Below are 18,648 nucleotides of genomic sequence, written 5' to 3' on the forward strand. Positions count from 1 at the left end.
TTTGTACATTATTATACAATTTTTGACCAAAACTTCATAATCATTGCATCGAAATTCTATACAAGATCACCGGTTCACTTTTGTTTAAGCTAATTGCAACGAAGCGCCAAACGTTCTTTTTCTACACACACACACACACACACATATATATATATATATATATATATATATATAGAGGATACACCGATATAGAGGATATATATATGATTCAATGTTTTGCAACGAAATAATGATATGTTATTATCGGGTGGGTTAAGGAAAATCCATTCGTCATTTTCGTCCGTTTTGTGTGTTGGGGCCCCCCCCCCCCCTACTAATTGTTTGTTTGTATATGTTGTACGGTTCATTTCAATGCGACAATCGTGAAATACTCTCTTCTACTAAAGCACACCATATCGACATGCCACGTGAAGAGTACAGAGAACACTGTATTCATTTCAATGTATTGCCAATCAATATCTGGCATACAAATAGCATCGCAGCTTGGTGATAAAGTCTCCTAATAACAGACAATAGCAATCACATAACTGCAGTATTCCTGTGGAATACTACGACTCCGTTCTGAGCAAATGCTTTCAGCATTGCTTTGAGTGATCAGTCCTCTTAGCGATCTTGACGAATTCTAACCGACCTAACAAAACACTCCTGGTGTTTGTTTTTTTTTTAAGCAATTCGGAGACTCTTCTACTTGGAATTGTTCTAATTGTTTTCAAGTGCTTGATTGATTTCTTTGAGTTTTCATTTAGTTATTTATTATTTACAAATTGTTATCAAATTTTGGAATAAAACCGAAAAAGTAATCATGCTCAGGCTGCTACTTTCGTTTCTTGCGGTCCATTTGAGCAATCAATATGTGGGAGCATATCTATTTAACAGTGAGTTTTTTTTTTTGTTTATTATGTGCATCAAGTGAGATTTTCATGTTCATCTTAAGCGAGTGACAAATCGAATTTAAAAATTTATTTTGGTTAAATAAGTTGTGTCCTTATGTGAAAAAATGAATTGTTATTGTTAAAGTGGTTTTCTTCACATACACTTATCGGATTAGATCTAACTCCAAGTAAAAGTTGTTCATGATTTCATAAATGTATAAATGAATGAATAAATAGTAGATTTTATTCATTCTACTGCTAAGTAATTCTTAAGGGTGTACATGTATAAGAACATTTTGACGTACAAAAAAATAACTGAAAATGTTCAAATATCAAACAGTGACTGAATATCTGCGAATGCCGGTGATGTCCAGGATGGATGACTACGACAAGTGCTTTCTGGATATTAAACCTGGTACAAAGGCCACATACTGTATGATCACCTCATTGATCAAACCAAATGAAAGCTCTGAGATTTGGCAGATTGTCAGCGTACGTACTATGTTAATCTATAAATATTGAATTATTCCAACGTTTCCCCCTTGCGTTTCACTTGTTTTTAGTATTGTATCGTGAGTGTAGATAATTTGTTTTCCAATCAATAAATAAAAAAAAAATCTGTCTATAGACCTGTTCACACTAATCGTGAGAATATGAATCAAAACTGTAACATGCAATGAAATTCACAAGTTAGAGAAGAAAAAAAAACAAGCAACAAACATGCAGACGTCTAGAGCAAACAAGACGATGTTTGAAAAGAAATGCATTTTACAAAAGACTTGGTCGATGGATATTTCTCATGCAACTTTTGTTCACTCGTAAAATTTTTTTCATATCATCAGACGGCGAAATAAATGTGAATATCAATTTATCGACTATCAAAAGATGAAATCATCAATCAAACGAACTGATTAACCAGATTCTATTTGCAATTCTATAACTGTATCACATTTGAAATTACAGAGAAAAAGCATGACTACGAAAAGCAGTATAAAACGGAAGAATAGAATTTCATAACATTTTTGATTACAATGTTGAATTCCACCACGAAAACCCCAGTCAATGTTGATAGATAGTTTACATAAAACAGCATGTCATAGAAGAAACGATTTTTCTTTGAAGAATTTTTTTTTCTATTTTCATTTTAAAAGATAAAATGCTATGTATTTTTTGCTAAAAAAAAAAATTCCCCACTTCGTCATTTAATTACTGCTTTTATATTGTTTTTGTTTAGCAAGGATTTCATGAATCAATTATTTTTCGTACTCTGTACAAAAGCAGAAATCTAAAAAGTGCGCTATCACTGGTTTTAAATGTTCTTTGACTGCAACGACATTTTATTTATACTCTCTGAATTTAAGCAATTAAGTAGAAAACATTTTATTTTGCAGCGTTTGTACTGCAATGCCATAGCGCAAATATTCTGATCTTTTCAAGCCCATTGGATGCACGTCCATGAATATAACGGAAATGTTGACGACTAGAAAACATATAATAATTACTAGCATTATTATTAAATTATTAATTTCATTCGATGAAATTGTTTTTATTTACAGAAATATTCATCAGATAGGAAGCGTATGTATCGCCATGATCGATTGACGCGTGGTATTTGTATGGATTGGTGTAAAAAGCAAATGAACTACTTTGATTATGATACCAGGAAAACGTACTATATAGACAATTTTTACAACGATACGGACATCTATAAGGATCCAAACTTCCACACACGTGCTCTAGTTGATCGTGCACGATACTATCAATATGCTACCGAATGTGTAAACTATGAACTAAAGAAGCAGTACGGTTTAATGGCTCAATCGCAAATAAGATACTGCATTACGAACAAAGATACAGTCCAAACGACAAACGGTATGTGTGTGGTATTAGAAGCAGATGATACATTTTTGTTTTCATTCGATTCCATTTACCTTTCCAGACACTCTTGATGTATTCTTTGTCGTTCTTTGTATTGTTTTGGCTCTTTTGGTGGTGTTGTCGACGAGCTATGATTTTCATTTGAAGCGAAACAATTTGCCACACTTGTGCAATCGTGAGCACTATAAACGATCGGTTGATGGCAATGCTAGTAAGTGCTTTCGTATGCTCTTTACAACCTTTTAATTTTGTTCTTCTTGATCACAACATTACAGAAGTAATGAAATGAAAATGATGAGAATTAATGAATCAAAATGACTAAATTATGAAAATTTAATTGAATTTGATGGATAAGATGTGATTTGTCACCGGGCCAAGTACAAACGAATTTTGGCCATTATTTTTCATTGCTCATTTCATTAAATTCAATTTACATAGTTCACATAAGCCATTGCTTATGTATTAGCTTCAGGGTTGATTTGAATTATAAATGATACTAGTTGTATCACATGAAATATGTATGAAATTTACACGGTCAATAACAGAAATTTGGTAAATATTTAATGCTAATATACTGGCCAATCGCGCGCACATACACAAATGCCGCACAAAACCTACTGTGTACGCAACCGTTTGCGCGCGAGAGAAGTGTGTGCGATATGCTAGTATATTAGGCAGAGAATTAGATATACTGAATGCTAAGCTATGCTATCGCTTAGCCTTGGTCGAAACCAAGTTTCGAATAGTTGTGATGGGGTGTCAATTACAGTGCGATAAAAGCCATTCGTATTGTCACGATCAAATTAAATTGATATCAAATCATCTTTTTTTAAATTTTTGTTTCCGCCGTTCTTCCTTCTTCGGTGTGTGTGTGCGCCTATTTATACTATTTTGATATTTTCCATTGTGCAGTGACCTTGTTACTGTGCTTTTCACTTCCGAGAAATTGGTACAAGCTGACAACGGAGACACAGAATTCAGAATTGTCCAGAGACCTGCGAGCGATAAACGCTTTTCGGACGTTCTGCATGTTTGGTGTGATATGTGCGCATTGTGCACTGGCAAACAATATGTGCCCACAGCTAAACCCCTACTACATCGAACAAGTAAGGCATTCATTCATTCATACATTTCTAATGCAAACAGTTGGTTGTTGTCGTACTTTGATTTTCAGAGACTTAATTTTCGGTTTTACTTGACAGAAATATTTCGTCACCAGTCACATGATTATTATCAACGGCGCAAATGCCCTGCAAAGTTTCTTTGCCATCACTGGATTTCTCATTGCCATACAATTCATGGACTTGCGAGAAAAACACAAATTCAAATTTTCGTTCTTTTGGAAAGCCATATCCTACAGATATTTGAGGTAAAATGAAATATTCGAGAAAAATCATTTGTCATAACCGAATTCATGCCGTTCTATTGCAATTTGTGATTAGATATACACCGGTCTACTCATTTATTTTGCTGTTTAACGCAACATTTTTGTATAAGCTTCGAGAGGGTCCATCTTGGCCCATTTTGGCAGACACAGAACGGCTTGCGTGCCGCAACAACTGGTGGACTAATATGCTGTATATTAATAATTTTGTAAATGGAAATGAACCGGTATGCTTCAAAATCAAGTTCATTTGAATGGCATTCCTCGTGAACCACACCTTATTTCTTTATCTCTTTCTCGCACCTATAGTGTATGCAACATGCATGGTATTTAGCAACCGATTATCAATTGGTTATTTTTGGTACCCTCGTTCAAATGATTATTTGGAAATTCACCAAATGGACAAAACCAATTTTCGCATTTGTATTTGCGATTTCATTTTTAATTCCAGCCGTTATAACCTATATATACCGTTTTGAAGGGACATTCATGGCTGCACCAGAAACCACTAGGTACGCTCATTGGTACGATGAGCAATACCACACGATTTACATTCCATTCTACACAAATATGGGTAGTTCGGTTCTTGGAATGATAGCTGGTTTACTCTATTGCAAACACAAACAGGGTCACATCGATTTAACCAAGTCCAAAGTTTGTCAGCCTTTTGTTCTCGATTTTATTTCGACACTTCTTGAACTATGTAATTTATTTTATATTTCATTGAATAGGTTCTGCCGATACTTTGGTATAGTTTGCTGCCAATCGCTTTTATGGGCCTTTGGTCCGGTCACATTTTCTATGCAAATGAGTTCGAAAAGCCGGCTATTTGGATTGCTATTTATGCAGCATGCATGAAAAGTTTATGGGGAGTATTCGGCGCAACTCTTGTTCTTGGATCTGCATTGAATACTGGATGTAAGAAATGCTTGTTCCATTTTGTTGTTGGTAATTTTTCACTCAGTGGTTTATGAATCTTTCATGTGGTGGTTGATGTCGGTTTCAGGGGTTTTCAAGAATATATTGAGAATGCAAGCGTTTCGAACGATGGGGCGCCTGACATTCGGTGCGTATTAAATCCGATCTATTTTGGTTGATTTTTTTTTTACTTTCTTTGAAAAATATTTCCTTACAAATATCTGCGTATTTCACAGGTGCATATTTGATTCATCCATCGGTTATACGTCTATCGTACGGCTCTATGCGTCATCCATTTTTTGCGGACGATTTCAAAGTGGTAAGTATATACTACCTACTCATTGTGTGTGTGTGTATTCTCCACATAAAGAACATCTACTTTACATGTTCATCCATTTAAATCTGCTCGATTATTTAATACTAGTTTGCCCTGATTTTTTTCACAGTACGATAGTACGGTGTCTGCATTTGTAACATCCTATGCTTTATCATTTTTCGTATGTATGTTAATTGAAATGCCATTTTCTATCATACAAAAACTTTTGTTCAACCGAAACGGAGATAATCGTCGAACCGAAAAAACAATCTACGAAACTACAGAAACCGAAGCGATCAAACTGTCAAAAAAAATTGCCGAAACGGAAGAGAAAACCATAAAATCGTTTAGCTAAAGTCAAAGCTAGCGCATGTACTTTCATCGATCGTATATTTACTACTAAAATCCCAAGAGAAGCGGCAAATATATTTAGACGCCCGTTGTACGCCGAATGTATTCTGGAATGTATATTCTAGTTTCGTTTTAAAGCCGTTTAAAAATATTCCGCGTTTCTTTTGGGATCTCATTTTCGCATATTCGGTTTATTTGTTTTGAGTTGCAGTTGCAAGTGATTCCAAATGGATTCAAACCGCGCACATTGAATCAGGAATAATGAATTATAAATGCTGTGAAAGTCAACAAAATAAATAGAATGTAATTTTAAGATAAATTAATAAAAACAATTTAGTCAAATTTGAATTTAAGTCTGGTTTATTTTGCGTTTTTGATGTTGTTTTTGTTTATATTTCCCACAACTGGATTGTTTTTTTGTCGAAAAAATCTTTGCTACATGAAACATTTTGTTGATTGGTAATAATTTTGATTTGAATACAAAATGTCTGCACCCGTTAGAATGCTATTTATTTGGCTGCATATAGCATTTGAACCGTATTATTTAATAATAATTCGAACAATCATTTTTTTATTACACTGGCAAATTTCGATGCAAGAAAAAAATGTTTTTTTTTTTGTATTTGTTTCCTTGTTTTTGTTTTTGTTTTCATCAAAACAAAAATTTACAAAAAATTACATCAAGGAATTTCTCGCGGAAAACGTCAGAGATTTGTCGTACCAGTGCTATAAAGAATTGTATGAAATTCTAAACCGATAACAAAATTTACAATTACATCTAACGAATCATAAAACTAAGACTAATGATATATTGTTATTGTTTTAAGTGAGAAAAAGGTAATCCTTAATTTGTATCGTAAACAAATTTTCTTTAACAAATTTCCACTAAACGTTTCATTAGTTTTACATTTATTTGTAATTCGTTACCTTGTTTGCGAAAAATCTTGGCAGAATTTCATTTTAACATTTACACAAAAAAGATATAAACGATAAAAGTTGATTGTTTTTTTTTTCTCTCAACAAAACGAAGAACAAAAAAGGAAATAAATAGATTTGAGTTAGCAATAAACATTTTGGCTTTAAAAAATGCCTTTAAAATACCCATTAAGTGATTGCACGTAACGGAATATGTTTCGAAGAGAAAATCAAAGTCACAAAAACCTTAGTAATGTATGTGGACGTAAATTCCGAAACGGAAAATGGGACTTTCGATTATGCAAACGAAAAAAAAATACTGATACAATATTAGTTAAGAGAAGAATGATTCGAAATTGACAGTAAATTTGGTTGACCTTTTTTCCTATTTTACATGTCGGATGGAACATAGAAATAATAATAGTTTTGGAGGGAAATACTAGGTAGTTCGACAATGACGTAACAATTGGGTGGAATATTACTAATACATTTCTTCAAATCTCTCTGAAAATGCAATTTCTACCAGCTATGATAAGCTGTTCGGTCTGTGCATAGTGTAAAATCAAAAAGACTAAAATTTCATGAAAAAATACAATTTTCGTTACACATCTGGTGCCCTAAGTCTTTTTCACATGTGTACATGGAGCATTTCACTTGATTTAGCGATTTGTTAGTTACCGAAACATCGTCTATGCAGTTCCCTCGATATATCACGTGAAATCCCATTATTCGGTAAGCTGAAGTGTGATTTTGTTTGCGGCGCCTCGCGTAAGATATAATGTCGTACTTCTTCGTAGTAGCCATAGGTCATGCTTACAAAGACCAAACGGTTTATCATAGCTGACTGAAATTTCATATTTAAAGATTTGAAGTTTGTTTGTCTGTCTGTCTGTGAGCATGTTCACATAAATACACTATGAATGGATGGTTTGCATTCAATCATGTACGCACAGGCGTCAGCTAATGCTTCTCTGCCAATTTGCGCGTTATTAAACGCAATAGTAAATCAATGCGAATTAACTTTCCTTTGTGAAGAGTATTGCTACACATCTACTCATTCTCTGCTCTCACCCAATCATCAAGTCATTATCAAACTGCATAGTATGCTGCAGTAATTTTGTGTGTGTGTGTGTTTTTCTTTCAAAATATTTTTTAATGGCGCTTAAGTTAATTTTATCGCATATATCGCTTTGCATCTAGTGCCTCCAATCAGTTTTAATAACAAAAAACAAATAACTAGCTTCGAACGTTTGTGTCGCTATGAATGAATAACGGACATTGATGGATTTATGATTTGAACGCAACGCACAAATGAAAAACTATTAAAATCACAAGCATTCATCTTGGTTTTGGGCACAATATTTCGGAAACAATGGTTCTGCTTCTAAGCCGTACTCAACCAATCGAGAACGAAATATTGAGAGGCGGCTAAATGTTTCTTTTGGAACCAAATCTAAATCGGTGCTATCACTTGGATCCGACCATAACCTACATTGAAGGTAGAGGAAAGCATAGTTAATATGTCTATCTTCAGCTTATTATTTTATCATCAGCTTTGACATACCTTTCAGCGAGAGCTGCAGTTCTTGGCCAAATACGAGCATCTACATTGCTTTCGTCCACTTGTTCAGTCCACAAGCAAGCTTCACCCCCAAGCACCTAAAGCGTCACAAATCGATTTTAGCAAAATGTTTGAAATTCCCACTGGTTTTTTTTTTCTTTTGGATTTAAAACAAACCTGTTTCATTTTGATGGGATCTAAGTGCATGCGGTTCCAAGGACGATGCTTGTATACGCGTTGCCATGTTGTGTATGGTGAACATGCACCTTCACCAGTCGATCGCCAGCTACCAAATCCACAGTCTAAATACCATGCATCAACGTGTGATATTATCACATTGAATCCATTCATAATCAAGTCATAATTCTCTTGCCACGTACTACCACCCCACACTTGAACTGCAAAATTGTGCCGTGATAAACATTGCGAATTGGTCAAACCGCTCGACCATACAAGAACAAACTTTGGCGCAGTATTTTTGTTGGCTTTTTTCAATTTTTGATATGCCTGTAGCATGAAATCACACCACAGCGAACGCAAATCGGTGTCATTGAAATACTGGCTCCAGCATTCCAAATTGACCTCATCACCTCCAAGATGGAAGACATCAGTTGATCCAGTCGATTCAATCAATTCATTATACAATTTCTCAAGAATCGTGTACGTATGATTGTTTTTAGGGTTGAGTTGTCCGCATGGTGGTTCACCTATTTAAGTAACAAACAGATGCCCGTTTGATGAATTTATTTAGAGGTATTCATAGTTTGTTTTGTAATTTTACCGCAATAGAAACTCCACGGTTGTTGATTAATACACATGGCGAGCTCACCCATTCCATATTTTGGTCCCCAATCCCAACCTAAATGGTAAAGCAAACATTGAATTGAAACAGAATAAAAACCAGTTTTTCACCTAAAACTTCAAACTTTAAACGTCAATATGTTACCATTTCCAACATGTGCAGGCGCATCAATTTCCGGTATGATCTATGGAAATGAATCGAAATAAGTTGATTTTACAAAAAGATACACTGGTAAAATCACTGGCCAAATATTCTTACTTGAATGCCCCGAATACGTGCAAAGTCGGTTATATGTTTAATATCATCGGCTGTGTAAATCTCCTTAGACGAATATGCTCCGTATTTGGCCAACTGTGGATATGCTTTTGACATGTACGGAAAACTTTGTGAATCGGTTATGTGCCAGTGGAATCGATTGAGTTTAGCATGTGCCATGCCAACAATAGTTCTCTTTATTGTTTCAACCGAGAAATAGTTTCGTGATGTATCCAGCATAAAACCACGATATCTGTTTTGAGACAACAAGAGCGAAGGGTTAATAATGCAATATCTACGTACATACATAGTCAATATCAATATGGTTTATAATGTCAAAATATTCACTTGAATTTCGGTTCATCGATAACATGCGCGGTGCTCATGATTCTAAGTAGATTGTCTTCGTCGTCGAACCAAATCAATTGCTGCAACGTTGATAGACCATGTCGAGCGCCGAAAAATGATTTCGCTTTTAACTGAATATGTATTATGTTTCCATTGGTATCTGCGAACAAAAATGAACAACCAGGTGAAAATTAGTTTTAATAATGATTTTTGGTTCATTTGGTATCGCTTTAAACCATACTTGTCACATTTAGTTCGTAACTTTCATCCACATCCATATGTAAAAAAACGTCTCCCATCGTTTGAATCTCGGCATTTATAATAAATTTATTAATATCACAGCTCTGATTTGCATTTTCATCTACTTTCATTTTTGCACTATCTGCCTTCTGGCCATTATCATCGGCCGACTTTTCGCCATTGATTTGTTGATTGTTTTTGTTTTTGTTTTTGTTTTTTTCTACATCATTAGATTGGCTGCTGGTGCGAGTGTGTTGTTCCTCTAGTGATTTCAGATCGAACAGGAACACATCGTACGCACTGTTCAACATTTGTTCGGCTTCACTGAATGCTGTCTTTATATCGAACTGCAGCTGATTTGATTTGAATGTTAACGATCGACTACTAAGAGACACTTTTCCGGTGGGCATGGGCCATATATTTGAAGTGCCACATATCATGGCACAGCTCATGAAAGGTATACGCTTCGTGCCAGCTAAATGATGCTCCCGAACGCAGCGATCACCAACGCATTTGTAAGACCAAGCCTTTTCCAGCGGTCTAAAAGAGAACGAACACGTTAAACGATTACTATATAAATGAATAATACTTTAGAATTCGCTTCGAAACGATATAAATCTAAATAATTGGAATGATTGTGAAAGCGCACATACGTTGGCACATCAACTTTCGTGAAAATCGAATTCATTAGCGCTGCTGGTCGTGGTGGATTCTGATTCCAATAGAACACCATTATGAAGATCGTTACTGTGAAGCCCAATAGAGCGAGCAGCGTGCGTCGCAATGATGTTGGTAATGCCGTCATTTTGTGTTTAGCCGGTATTTTGACTAGAAACCTATATGAGGAAAAAATAAATTCCAATAAATATCGTGACAAAGTATTAACGAATAATTTAATTCACTGTTTCTTTCGAATTTCATTCAATTTTGTCAATCGAATAAGATTTATCGGTTCGGTGTGCATATGCTCTGAATATATCGAAAATAGATCATGTAGTTTTGTGTGTACTTGAATTTGAATTTTCCTCTCACTTAAACTGATAAACTTACAAAAATAAAAGTTTTTTCAGTCTTCCAACTCCCATGATGGCATTTTAATTGAGTTATTTTAACGTAAATGATTTGATATAATATGAAATATTAGTTATTATTAGTTGGCCACTGTATATCAGACGATTTTCTATAAGAAACGACAATCTATTGACTTTTGATGTCGAAAGATAACTTGCCGAAAGTAAAATTTCTGTTTGATGAAGTTGATTGAATGTAGCAATAAAAAGCTTTGAAAGTAATTACGTGTGCTTTATTGGAAAAACCGTCCACATTATTGTACGGCAGCACACACACAGAATAGAGAGAGAGAGAGAGAGAAATCGAGTGAGAGAGGAAGGAAACACACGAATACAATATCATTTTTTAACTAATATATACACTATTGTTTTGTCCATTGCTTGTACTAAAATGGGCGAATCATAACGAAAAGAAGGAGTCCTTTTGCGTGCACTACCATATAAATGAAAATGGAAAAATGTTTTTTTCTACTTTCGTTGACGACATACACCAATCAACTTCAACAAGGAATGAATAAAGAATGATTAGTTTTACGTAAACCGGTGACTAGTTGGTGAGAAACGTTTCACTTGAACGGTCATAGAAAACCCAGCTGGATTAGAATCTGATACGCAATAACCGTAATTCAGTCACAAAGAAATTCATTTGTTGTCGACCATTTTTCTAATTAACTTATTAAAATTTGTGCTTTTTTCCCATTGGATTCTATTTTTTTTGATCTGATGCAAGAAGAAGATAATTGTTATTTTCAGTGAATTACGGGACAGTGAGACATCGGTGATTTTGATTTTGGTTTTTTTTTTTTCTGCGAAAAAATACAAAATGTCATTACAAAGGATGGCAATTATATCAGCCGTTAGCTCTCACGGAATGATGCGCAATCGAACAATTTATTATGAGCGCCAGCAAAATGAAACCAATTTCGACCGTGGTATTAATCTGCAGCAACATTTCAACGTTTTTATTGGAGGGTGAGTTTATATGTTTTAATTTTCTTTTTGACTGTGTCAAATGCCATACTACAGTTGTTAAATATTTTACAAATGAGAAGAAAAACAATTCGAATTCGGATTTATGGCTATGGCTCACCAGAAGATTTTTTTTTACCGTCTTCATTGATAGGGTATATATCATCGGCACCCTTTGATTTTCGAGGTTTTTCAATCGAAAGATTGAATAATAATAAACAACCTCATTTTTGACGGTTATAAATAACACTTGAATGAGTCCAAGGGGTGGCAAATGTGACTAATTTTAAAACATTAATACACGTCATGTTTGTGCACTACAGATTTATTAGAAATTTGGAAAACAAATACATTTTTACTGGACACAGGCACAGGCACAGGCACAAGCATGAGCACATAGCTTTGTTTTCCACAATTGCTAACGTCAATCAGTCATAATGATGAAGAGAAAGAGAGACAGAGAGACCACGCGCGAGAAAAGAAAAAGCAATCAAACTATCACGAAAAACCGAACACTGAACAACAAAAGTTCAGTTTCGTGTATTATCGCATTCATTCATACACCCATACTTATGGTGATTGTGACCAATCACATCGTTTTGCCTTGAAGACTTATAAAATAATTGATAGCTTTGAATGAGCCATAGCCAACGTGGAAAGCGTGTATGGTATGGAAAAATGACAATTCGGTTCATCCTTTCAGAAACATTTTTATCCGAAGCGATTTTCGTGTTGGCTTGGGGTGGTTGAAAAATGATTATCGTAGATTGGAAAATGGATTCTATTGGGATTGTTTTTTTTTCTCTTCCTTTTTTCTTTGATAATGCGAATTATAAAAACATTTGAAAATTATAGGTCAAGTTTTAATGCACCAAAGCACTTAAAGTTCTGTTAATTTTTATTCTATGTTTTATCGCTTCTCATCGAAATACGCAAACACATACACATACTTATATATATATAAACGCGCAGCGCATTTCTATCATTTGCGATCACGTTGTTGTGTGTGGTGTGCTACTGCTTCAACAAGATTATTAACAAAAATTCAATGGCACTTTATCGACGGCATTTAATGGAAGCAGCAAACAATCAAAACGTTGATATTTACACCGTTGAACAGGTAAAGGGAAACATTTTTTGTGAGTGTAATCCTCATAAAATAAGAAATTCAAGGGAATACCCTATGCGTACCATAGAAATGAATTGTGAAGAAGATTCGCCATCAATTATTAATGAATCATTTTAAACAACACATGTATAAACCACACAGTTTTATGGAGAAACGGAAGCACATGCACCGCTATGCGAAACGCAATCAGCCCAGAGTGTTTTACCACCGTCGTATGAGGATGTGATGGCTGCCGAAAAAGCCATTTTAAAGAAGTACGCAAAAATATGCACATCGACTAAATGTTGCGAACACTCGCAATTGAACCGATCATCAAATCCGGAACAGTCACCAACCGATAGCGCGCACATTGTTGAGAGCCCTAGAGAGAATCCAATGACCGACGATGTTAACGCAAAACCAGATGCGGTGAGCAAACTTGTATAAATTATTGATAAAATCTTTTTGTTGTTGGTGTTGTTTTTTTTTTTTATTTTGAGAAATTGAATCGAAAACACGATGGTAACCGAAGCCAATGACCAACCATCAAAATCCATTTAATCTAATCGTCCTTTTTTATATCTTGTTCATTTCGTGTGAATAGAATAATCAGCCAACTGATTCAAACATTTACGATGATAATGGCAATGAAGTCGCTGGCTGCCAAGAGCCTCCTTCGACCTGCTGCATTCTGGCTCATACAAGCAATGAAAATACTTGCTGCCGGTATTCATTTTCATATATATTTTTCTTTTGCTCCACACTTTATCCCTTCTTAATCCGCTTGAGTGTTTCAAGTTTACTAGAAATCCACTCAACGGCTGTTGTTGTGACTTAATTAATTTTAACATCTCAAAGAGAAACTCACTCAATTCTCGTTCTTTATATTGTATTTTCAAATTGTTGATACAGTGTGCTAAAGGATTGTAGCTGTGTCGACAATTGTTTGGAACATTGCAACAGTGTTGGTAACAATATCACAAACACTAGCGCAAATACAACGTCTACTCCGGGAGAAGTAGAAGAAGTGAATGGCAACAACTTAACCACTTCAACGGATGAGAATAATACTTTGGACACCAATAATAATACAGAAAGGTATGGGTATGGGTACGTACATGTATTGAATAGAATAATTTTTTTTTAGCGATTTTAATACTATAAGTTGCCAATTGCCATAAATTACATGTGTAAATTTTGTGCTTCATTTTCGAATTTATTGGAATCCATAGAATGGAAACACGATCTGACCAATGTCAATGTACGCATCAACGATGTCAGGATTCACCCGTCGAATTTGATGTTCTCAGCGACAACGGCATCGTTCGAATGGACATGAGCAAAATCATCGACAGAACGGGTTTACCTTCATATGACGCAGCAATCAAATTAGAATCATTCGGATACGTATGAAATGCAGAACAAAAGTCAAAGCAAATCCCAAATTAAAATGATGTAACCAACCATGACTGAACATAACTAATTTCTTACTCTTTGACTAACTCTCAGTCTGACTACTGACTGGTTAAAAATGATTATATCGAGAAAACTGTAGTTAATTTTTTATAATTGGTTTTTTTTTTTGAGTCAAAAATTTTGACTGAAATTGTCTATTAACTACAGTTGTCTATTTCGTTCGTGACAATCATTTTAGCCAGTCAAAATGTCCCAAATTAGTTATGTTCAGTCATGGTTAGCTACAAGACTTTAATGCGAAAAGTCACATATGAATGTCCGAGAATGAAAACGCAACTTCTATTCACAACACATATAAGTGAAACAAAAATAAAAAATTTATTGAAATGAAACAACAAAATCGAATTTTTTCAAAGTGTAATAACAAAAAAGATTTTTTTAAAGTGTAACATCGTTATGTTGTTACACTTACTACATACCGATGTTACACTTTGAAAAAATCTTTTTTGTTGTTACACTTTGAAAAAATTCGATTTTGTTGTTTCATTTCAATAAAAATTTTATTTTTGTTTCACTTATATGTGTTGTGAATAGAAGTTGCGTTTTCATTCTCGGACATTCATATATTCAAATGCAATCATGTGCATGAATGCGGTCGAAATGTTCTATAGATTGTAAGGCATATTTGATTGCACTGATGACCATAATACAGGCGATGCTTTAAACGTGCCTTTGATACACATTAGTAATTAATACTTACAAATAGTTTAAAACGCCCACATTTGACTGTAATATTTTCTTTTACTTATGTGATAGACGAGTTTTTTTTGCTTTCAAAATCTACCCAATTTTTGATCTCAGAATCTACTCAAGTGCAAGTTTCTGGACAGTTCTATTTAACGATGGAAACAACATCTATTGAGTCAGCCGATTGATGTTGGACTGTCTCCATACAAAACAAAAATTTAATCGACTTCGGTTATATTAGCACAGTTAGTTAGCCATTTTCTGCACACGGGATTTTTTAAATACGACACAAAAAAAAAACAAATGAAAATTATATTTATAGTGTATTTAGATATTGAAATACGGATATGCCCATTTTGAATGACAATTCAATATTGCCATTTCTTCGTTTCTATTTCGATATCCCCGGAAACCGAACATGGTACACCCTATATAAAAAATAAAACTTTGAGTGTTGACTGAGTTAGAGAGAGGGAGAGAGAGAGAGAGAAAGTATCCACAGAGGAGTGACATAATTACTCACGATACTTTCAAAACGGAATCAAACGAACTTCACCGATTATCCTAGATAATCACATCTTATCTGTTGACATCTAATCATTTCATTTTTCGGTATGTGTATTAGTCACAGCTTGGGTGTGCAACAAAAAAAAAAATCACAATTATTTTCTTGGGTGGAAAAAAATCACAATTATTTTCACTATCCACAGAGGAGTACTCACAAGACTTTCAATAAATGTTTATAAGTCATACCACTTGAAGTGAAAAACAAATGAGTCAACGCATCATCACACGAACTACACGTAGATTTAATGAACCGACACATTGTTCTTTAATACTAATTCTTAATTAAGTTTACTTATGCAAATTAACCAGTTAAAAATGATCAATTTCAATGCAAGCGAGAATATCTGTAATTGAAAAATTTGAGTGAATAGATAAATTATTTTGTCATATTATAATTAGCCCGATGAAAACGTCTTTTTTGTTCTTAATGAATTTTTCAAAAGACCTAAATTTTATTCCTTTCGATCACGATAAACGTACTTTGAAATTTGGAATTCAAGAGAAAGGTTATTTCCAACTGGAACGTCTCCATTTGTTTGAACAGAGTGCATCTATTTTTGTTGTTGTCAATAAACCCTGGATCTAAATCTAAACATTTTCAATGTTATTTTCAATCGTGTGATATTGTTATACTGTGATTGAAAAGCACCACGAAAAATGTGAACAACTTTGTGAAAACACGTTGATACTATGTAAAGTATGTGGATGAAGATAAGTAATTTTAAGCGGTATTTATAGATTAGCAGTAATTTTGAAGGTATTCTAATTACCACAGAACAACAGTTATCTATTTCTTTGGCAGCCATCTGGCCAAGTTGTTGTAAAATCAATTTTAATAATAAATCGGAAATTCACGATTTTCTACGGTTTAGAATATATTTCGTATTTGTATAGGTGTAATCGTCTAATAGTCTCCCGGCTATTTTTTTAAAAAATTATTTCTTGTTCTATTTGCTAGTTGCCTCAGTGTTTCTTTTCAAAATTGAATGGCGATAATTTAATACATTTAAAAGAATGTAAAATTCCTAACACGAGCTATTGTGAAACCAACGTGCATTAATATAACAATTACCATTGTGACATTCGATATATATTTTATGAGTTTTTTTTTTACCAGTCACTTTATTTGTTGTAATTTCGTTGCCAACACAACTGTATCCCATTGCTATTCATTTACATAGATATAATTGTGTTTTCGTTTCTGTCAACTACCATAGGCGAATGCGCCAAAAATTATTATAAAAAGTATTTAAAAAAAATTAATTTGACACAAATAGATGTAACTACACACAGAAAAAAAAAAAAAAACAATTGGAAAGTCGAGCATCGTACACAACCTACATTTTACGCTTTGGCAGCATCGCTTCAGTTTCATGTGAAACACATAGCGAAAGTCTTTATCTACATGAAATATGATATATTCAGCTACAAATGTCACCGAAGCACACAATTTTCAAATAGTTTGGGTGGGTATGCGAATACAATGAAAACAACAAAAGTGATAAATTTCATCTGGAATGCGGAAAATTGAAAAAATTTAAACGATGAAAGTACCATTGTCAAATCCTTGCGACAAATTGCAAATGCTGTTGTTTATTATTTGTGCTCGATAAAATTGGAATAGCCGTCTCTAGTTCTATTTGATTCGTGTGTTTGTTTGTTGTGTATTTATTGTTGCTCTCTTCTTTTTATTATTTCACTCGCTTATCCTGCAAATGTCTGCTATTTTGACTCGTGCTCAAGATGCATTTGTGGTAAATTTTGATATTTTTATTTAATATTCTTTAATCGAAATCCATAGCACAACTAACTTTCCACTACCGAAAACACAGTCTGAATGATTTACAAACCAACAGAAGCAAGAGACAATAATATACGGAGTGAGATAGATATGTTAAAAGAACTGTCAATGTACGATATTGTTAAGTACTAAAAAAATTTCTTTTGACAGTTCAGTAAAACGATGTGAGCGCTTGCTGTCTCATTCTAGCGCAACCATGTGAAAAACAGAGATGAAGCGAAAACACAACAGCTACTATGGAGAATCAGTTGTTGACTGTGAACTGTATTGTGGCAGCAGCAGCAGTAGCAGTTAAAGTAGTACGTAAATATAAAAATATTGAGCATGTGCGCCAACTATGTACTAATATTCTGCTACAGTGGCAGTGGATGACTTTAAGCGATTAGTTACGGTATAAGCCGCAGAATGAAATGTACGGTATGACTGAGTATGGAGCAAAAATTCATGAACAGTTTTTCCCCATTGTTGTTGGTTTTCTTCTGTTGTTGCTGCTGTTGTTGTTGTTTTGTTCCATTTTGCTATTCAAAACTGTTGGAAGGGAATTAAAGCCAATCGAAGAATTATAAATGAAACGCGGCAAGCTAAATGTATAATCAATTTCATTGAACGTACATTAAATATGCATTTGTGGAGAGGGAGCAAGCATCAGGCATTCTAACTGCGTGATATGAACGCAAAAAAAAATAATGATGGACACACGAAATACGAAACAGACAAATTTTACCAAAGTAAATTTACAATAATTACTTCCCTCCATACAAACGGCAATATACATGCGCCATTTGAACGCGCGCGACGCCGAGCTACTTTTATTTAGAGCAAATATGACATAGTTCTGTGGTTGTTAAGAGCACACGATTTCCATTTTATTAAAATACCCAGCACTAATACTCTCAAAGTAGGCCATGAATTGCTTGAGGACCAAATCATCCTATAGTTTTTTTTTAGCCTCATCTTTTAAATCTTGATGTATGTGTGTTGAGTGCATGGATTTTCGCTTAAAATAGAGGTGATCCCAGCAAAGTTGACGAACTCTTTGCGAGACAGCTCAACAATACCAACAAAAGCAAGAAAAACCATAACAAGGCGAGGCACAACCAAACAATTTGACTATTTCTACGGGTGACAAT

The 18,648-nt window shown here is 34.3% G+C and overlaps 3 protein-coding genes across 5 annotated transcripts; 2 read left to right on the plus strand and 1 right to left on the minus strand.

Moving 5' to 3' along the window:
• The first annotated feature begins 392 nt into the window (after nt 1–392).
• Nucleotides 393–6,072, plus strand: LOC129575622 (nose resistant to fluoxetine protein 6-like). The gene is made up of 12 exons (XM_055459491.1): nt 393–875; nt 1,213–1,364; nt 2,429–2,744; nt 2,812–2,961; nt 3,663–3,856; nt 3,953–4,119; nt 4,193–4,361; nt 4,444–4,788; nt 4,866–5,052; nt 5,141–5,200; nt 5,289–5,371; nt 5,499–6,072. Exons 1-12 carry the CDS (start codon nt 803–805, stop codon nt 5,721–5,723), a joined length of 2,121 nt encoding a protein of 706 aa, XP_055315466.1. The 5' UTR covers nt 393–802; the 3' UTR covers nt 5,724–6,072.
• LOC129575623 (probable beta-hexosaminidase fdl) lies at nt 6,062–17,219 on the minus strand. 2 transcript variants are annotated; one of them, XM_055459493.1, is made up of 11 exons: nt 16,198–16,745; nt 15,674–16,061; nt 10,494–10,676; nt 9,842–10,380; nt 9,601–9,760; nt 9,256–9,505; nt 9,142–9,181; nt 8,977–9,054; nt 8,373–8,902; nt 8,199–8,293; nt 6,062–8,122 (listed from the first exon to the last, which is right to left on the minus strand). In XM_055459493.1, the coding sequence occupies exons 3-11, from the start codon at nt 10,643–10,645 to the stop codon at nt 7,963–7,965; spliced, it is 2,004 nt and encodes a 667-aa protein (XP_055315468.1). In that variant the 5' UTR covers nt 10,646–10,676; nt 15,674–16,061; nt 16,198–16,745; the 3' UTR covers nt 6,062–7,962. The 2 variants fall into 2 exon arrangements, with proteins under 2 accessions (XP_055315468.1, XP_055315467.1); XM_055459492.1 differs by lacking the exons at nt 15,674–16,061; nt 16,198–16,745 and adding an exon at nt 16,790–17,219.
• On the plus strand, nt 11,465–15,674 carry LOC129575624 (uncharacterized). 2 transcript variants are annotated; one of them, XM_055459494.1, is made up of 6 exons: nt 11,465–11,882; nt 12,852–12,999; nt 13,150–13,416; nt 13,592–13,713; nt 13,900–14,097; nt 14,220–15,674. In XM_055459494.1, the coding sequence occupies exons 1-6, from the start codon at nt 11,734–11,736 to the stop codon at nt 14,398–14,400; spliced, it is 1,065 nt and encodes a 354-aa protein (XP_055315469.1). In that variant the 5' UTR covers nt 11,465–11,733; the 3' UTR covers nt 14,401–15,674. The 2 variants fall into 2 exon arrangements, with proteins under 2 accessions (XP_055315469.1, XP_055315470.1); XM_055459495.1 differs by having other exon boundaries at nt 11,741–11,882; nt 13,900–14,085.
• Nucleotides 17,220–18,648: the final 1,429 nt, after the last annotated feature.

This window comes from Sitodiplosis mosellana, unplaced genomic scaffold (genome assembly GCF_009176505.1).
Source record: "Sitodiplosis mosellana isolate CC-2019 unplaced genomic scaffold, AAFC_SMos_1.0 Smas_scaffold_6167, whole genome shotgun sequence".
Classification (NCBI taxonomy): Eukaryota; Metazoa; Arthropoda; class Insecta; order Diptera; family Cecidomyiidae; genus Sitodiplosis; species Sitodiplosis mosellana.

Bases quoted from the DNA above. Each gene is read 5' to 3' on its own strand.
- LOC129575623 (XM_055459492.1), bottom strand. The intron at 8,294-8,372 runs GTTTGTTTTAAA...GTGACGCTTTAG, and splicing joins ATCCCATCAAAATGAAACAG to GTGCTTGGGGGTGAAGCTTG. The intron at 8,123-8,198 runs GTATGTCAAAGC...CCTTCAATGTAG, and splicing joins ACTGCAGCTCTCGCTGAAAG to GTTATGGTCGGATCCAAGTG.
- LOC129575624 (XM_055459494.1), top strand. From the start codon at position 11,734: ATGTCATTACAAAGGATGGCAATTATATCAGCCGTTAGCTCTCACGGA. The intron at 11,883-12,851 runs GTGAGTTTATAT...ATAAACGCGCAG, and splicing joins TTCAACGTTTTTATTGGAGG to CGCATTTCTATCATTTGCGA. The intron at 13,000-13,149 runs GTAAAGGGAAAC...TAAACCACACAG, and splicing joins ATATTTACACCGTTGAACAG to TTTTATGGAGAAACGGAAGC.
- LOC129575622 (XM_055459491.1), top strand. From the start codon at position 803: ATGCTCAGGCTGCTACTTTCGTTTCTTGCGGTCCATTTGAGCAATCAA. The intron at 4,789-4,865 runs GTTTGTCAGCCT...TTCATTGAATAG, and splicing joins TCGATTTAACCAAGTCCAAA to GTTCTGCCGATACTTTGGTA. The intron at 5,053-5,140 runs GTAAGAAATGCT...TGTCGGTTTCAG, and splicing joins ATCTGCATTGAATACTGGAT to GGGTTTTCAAGAATATATTG.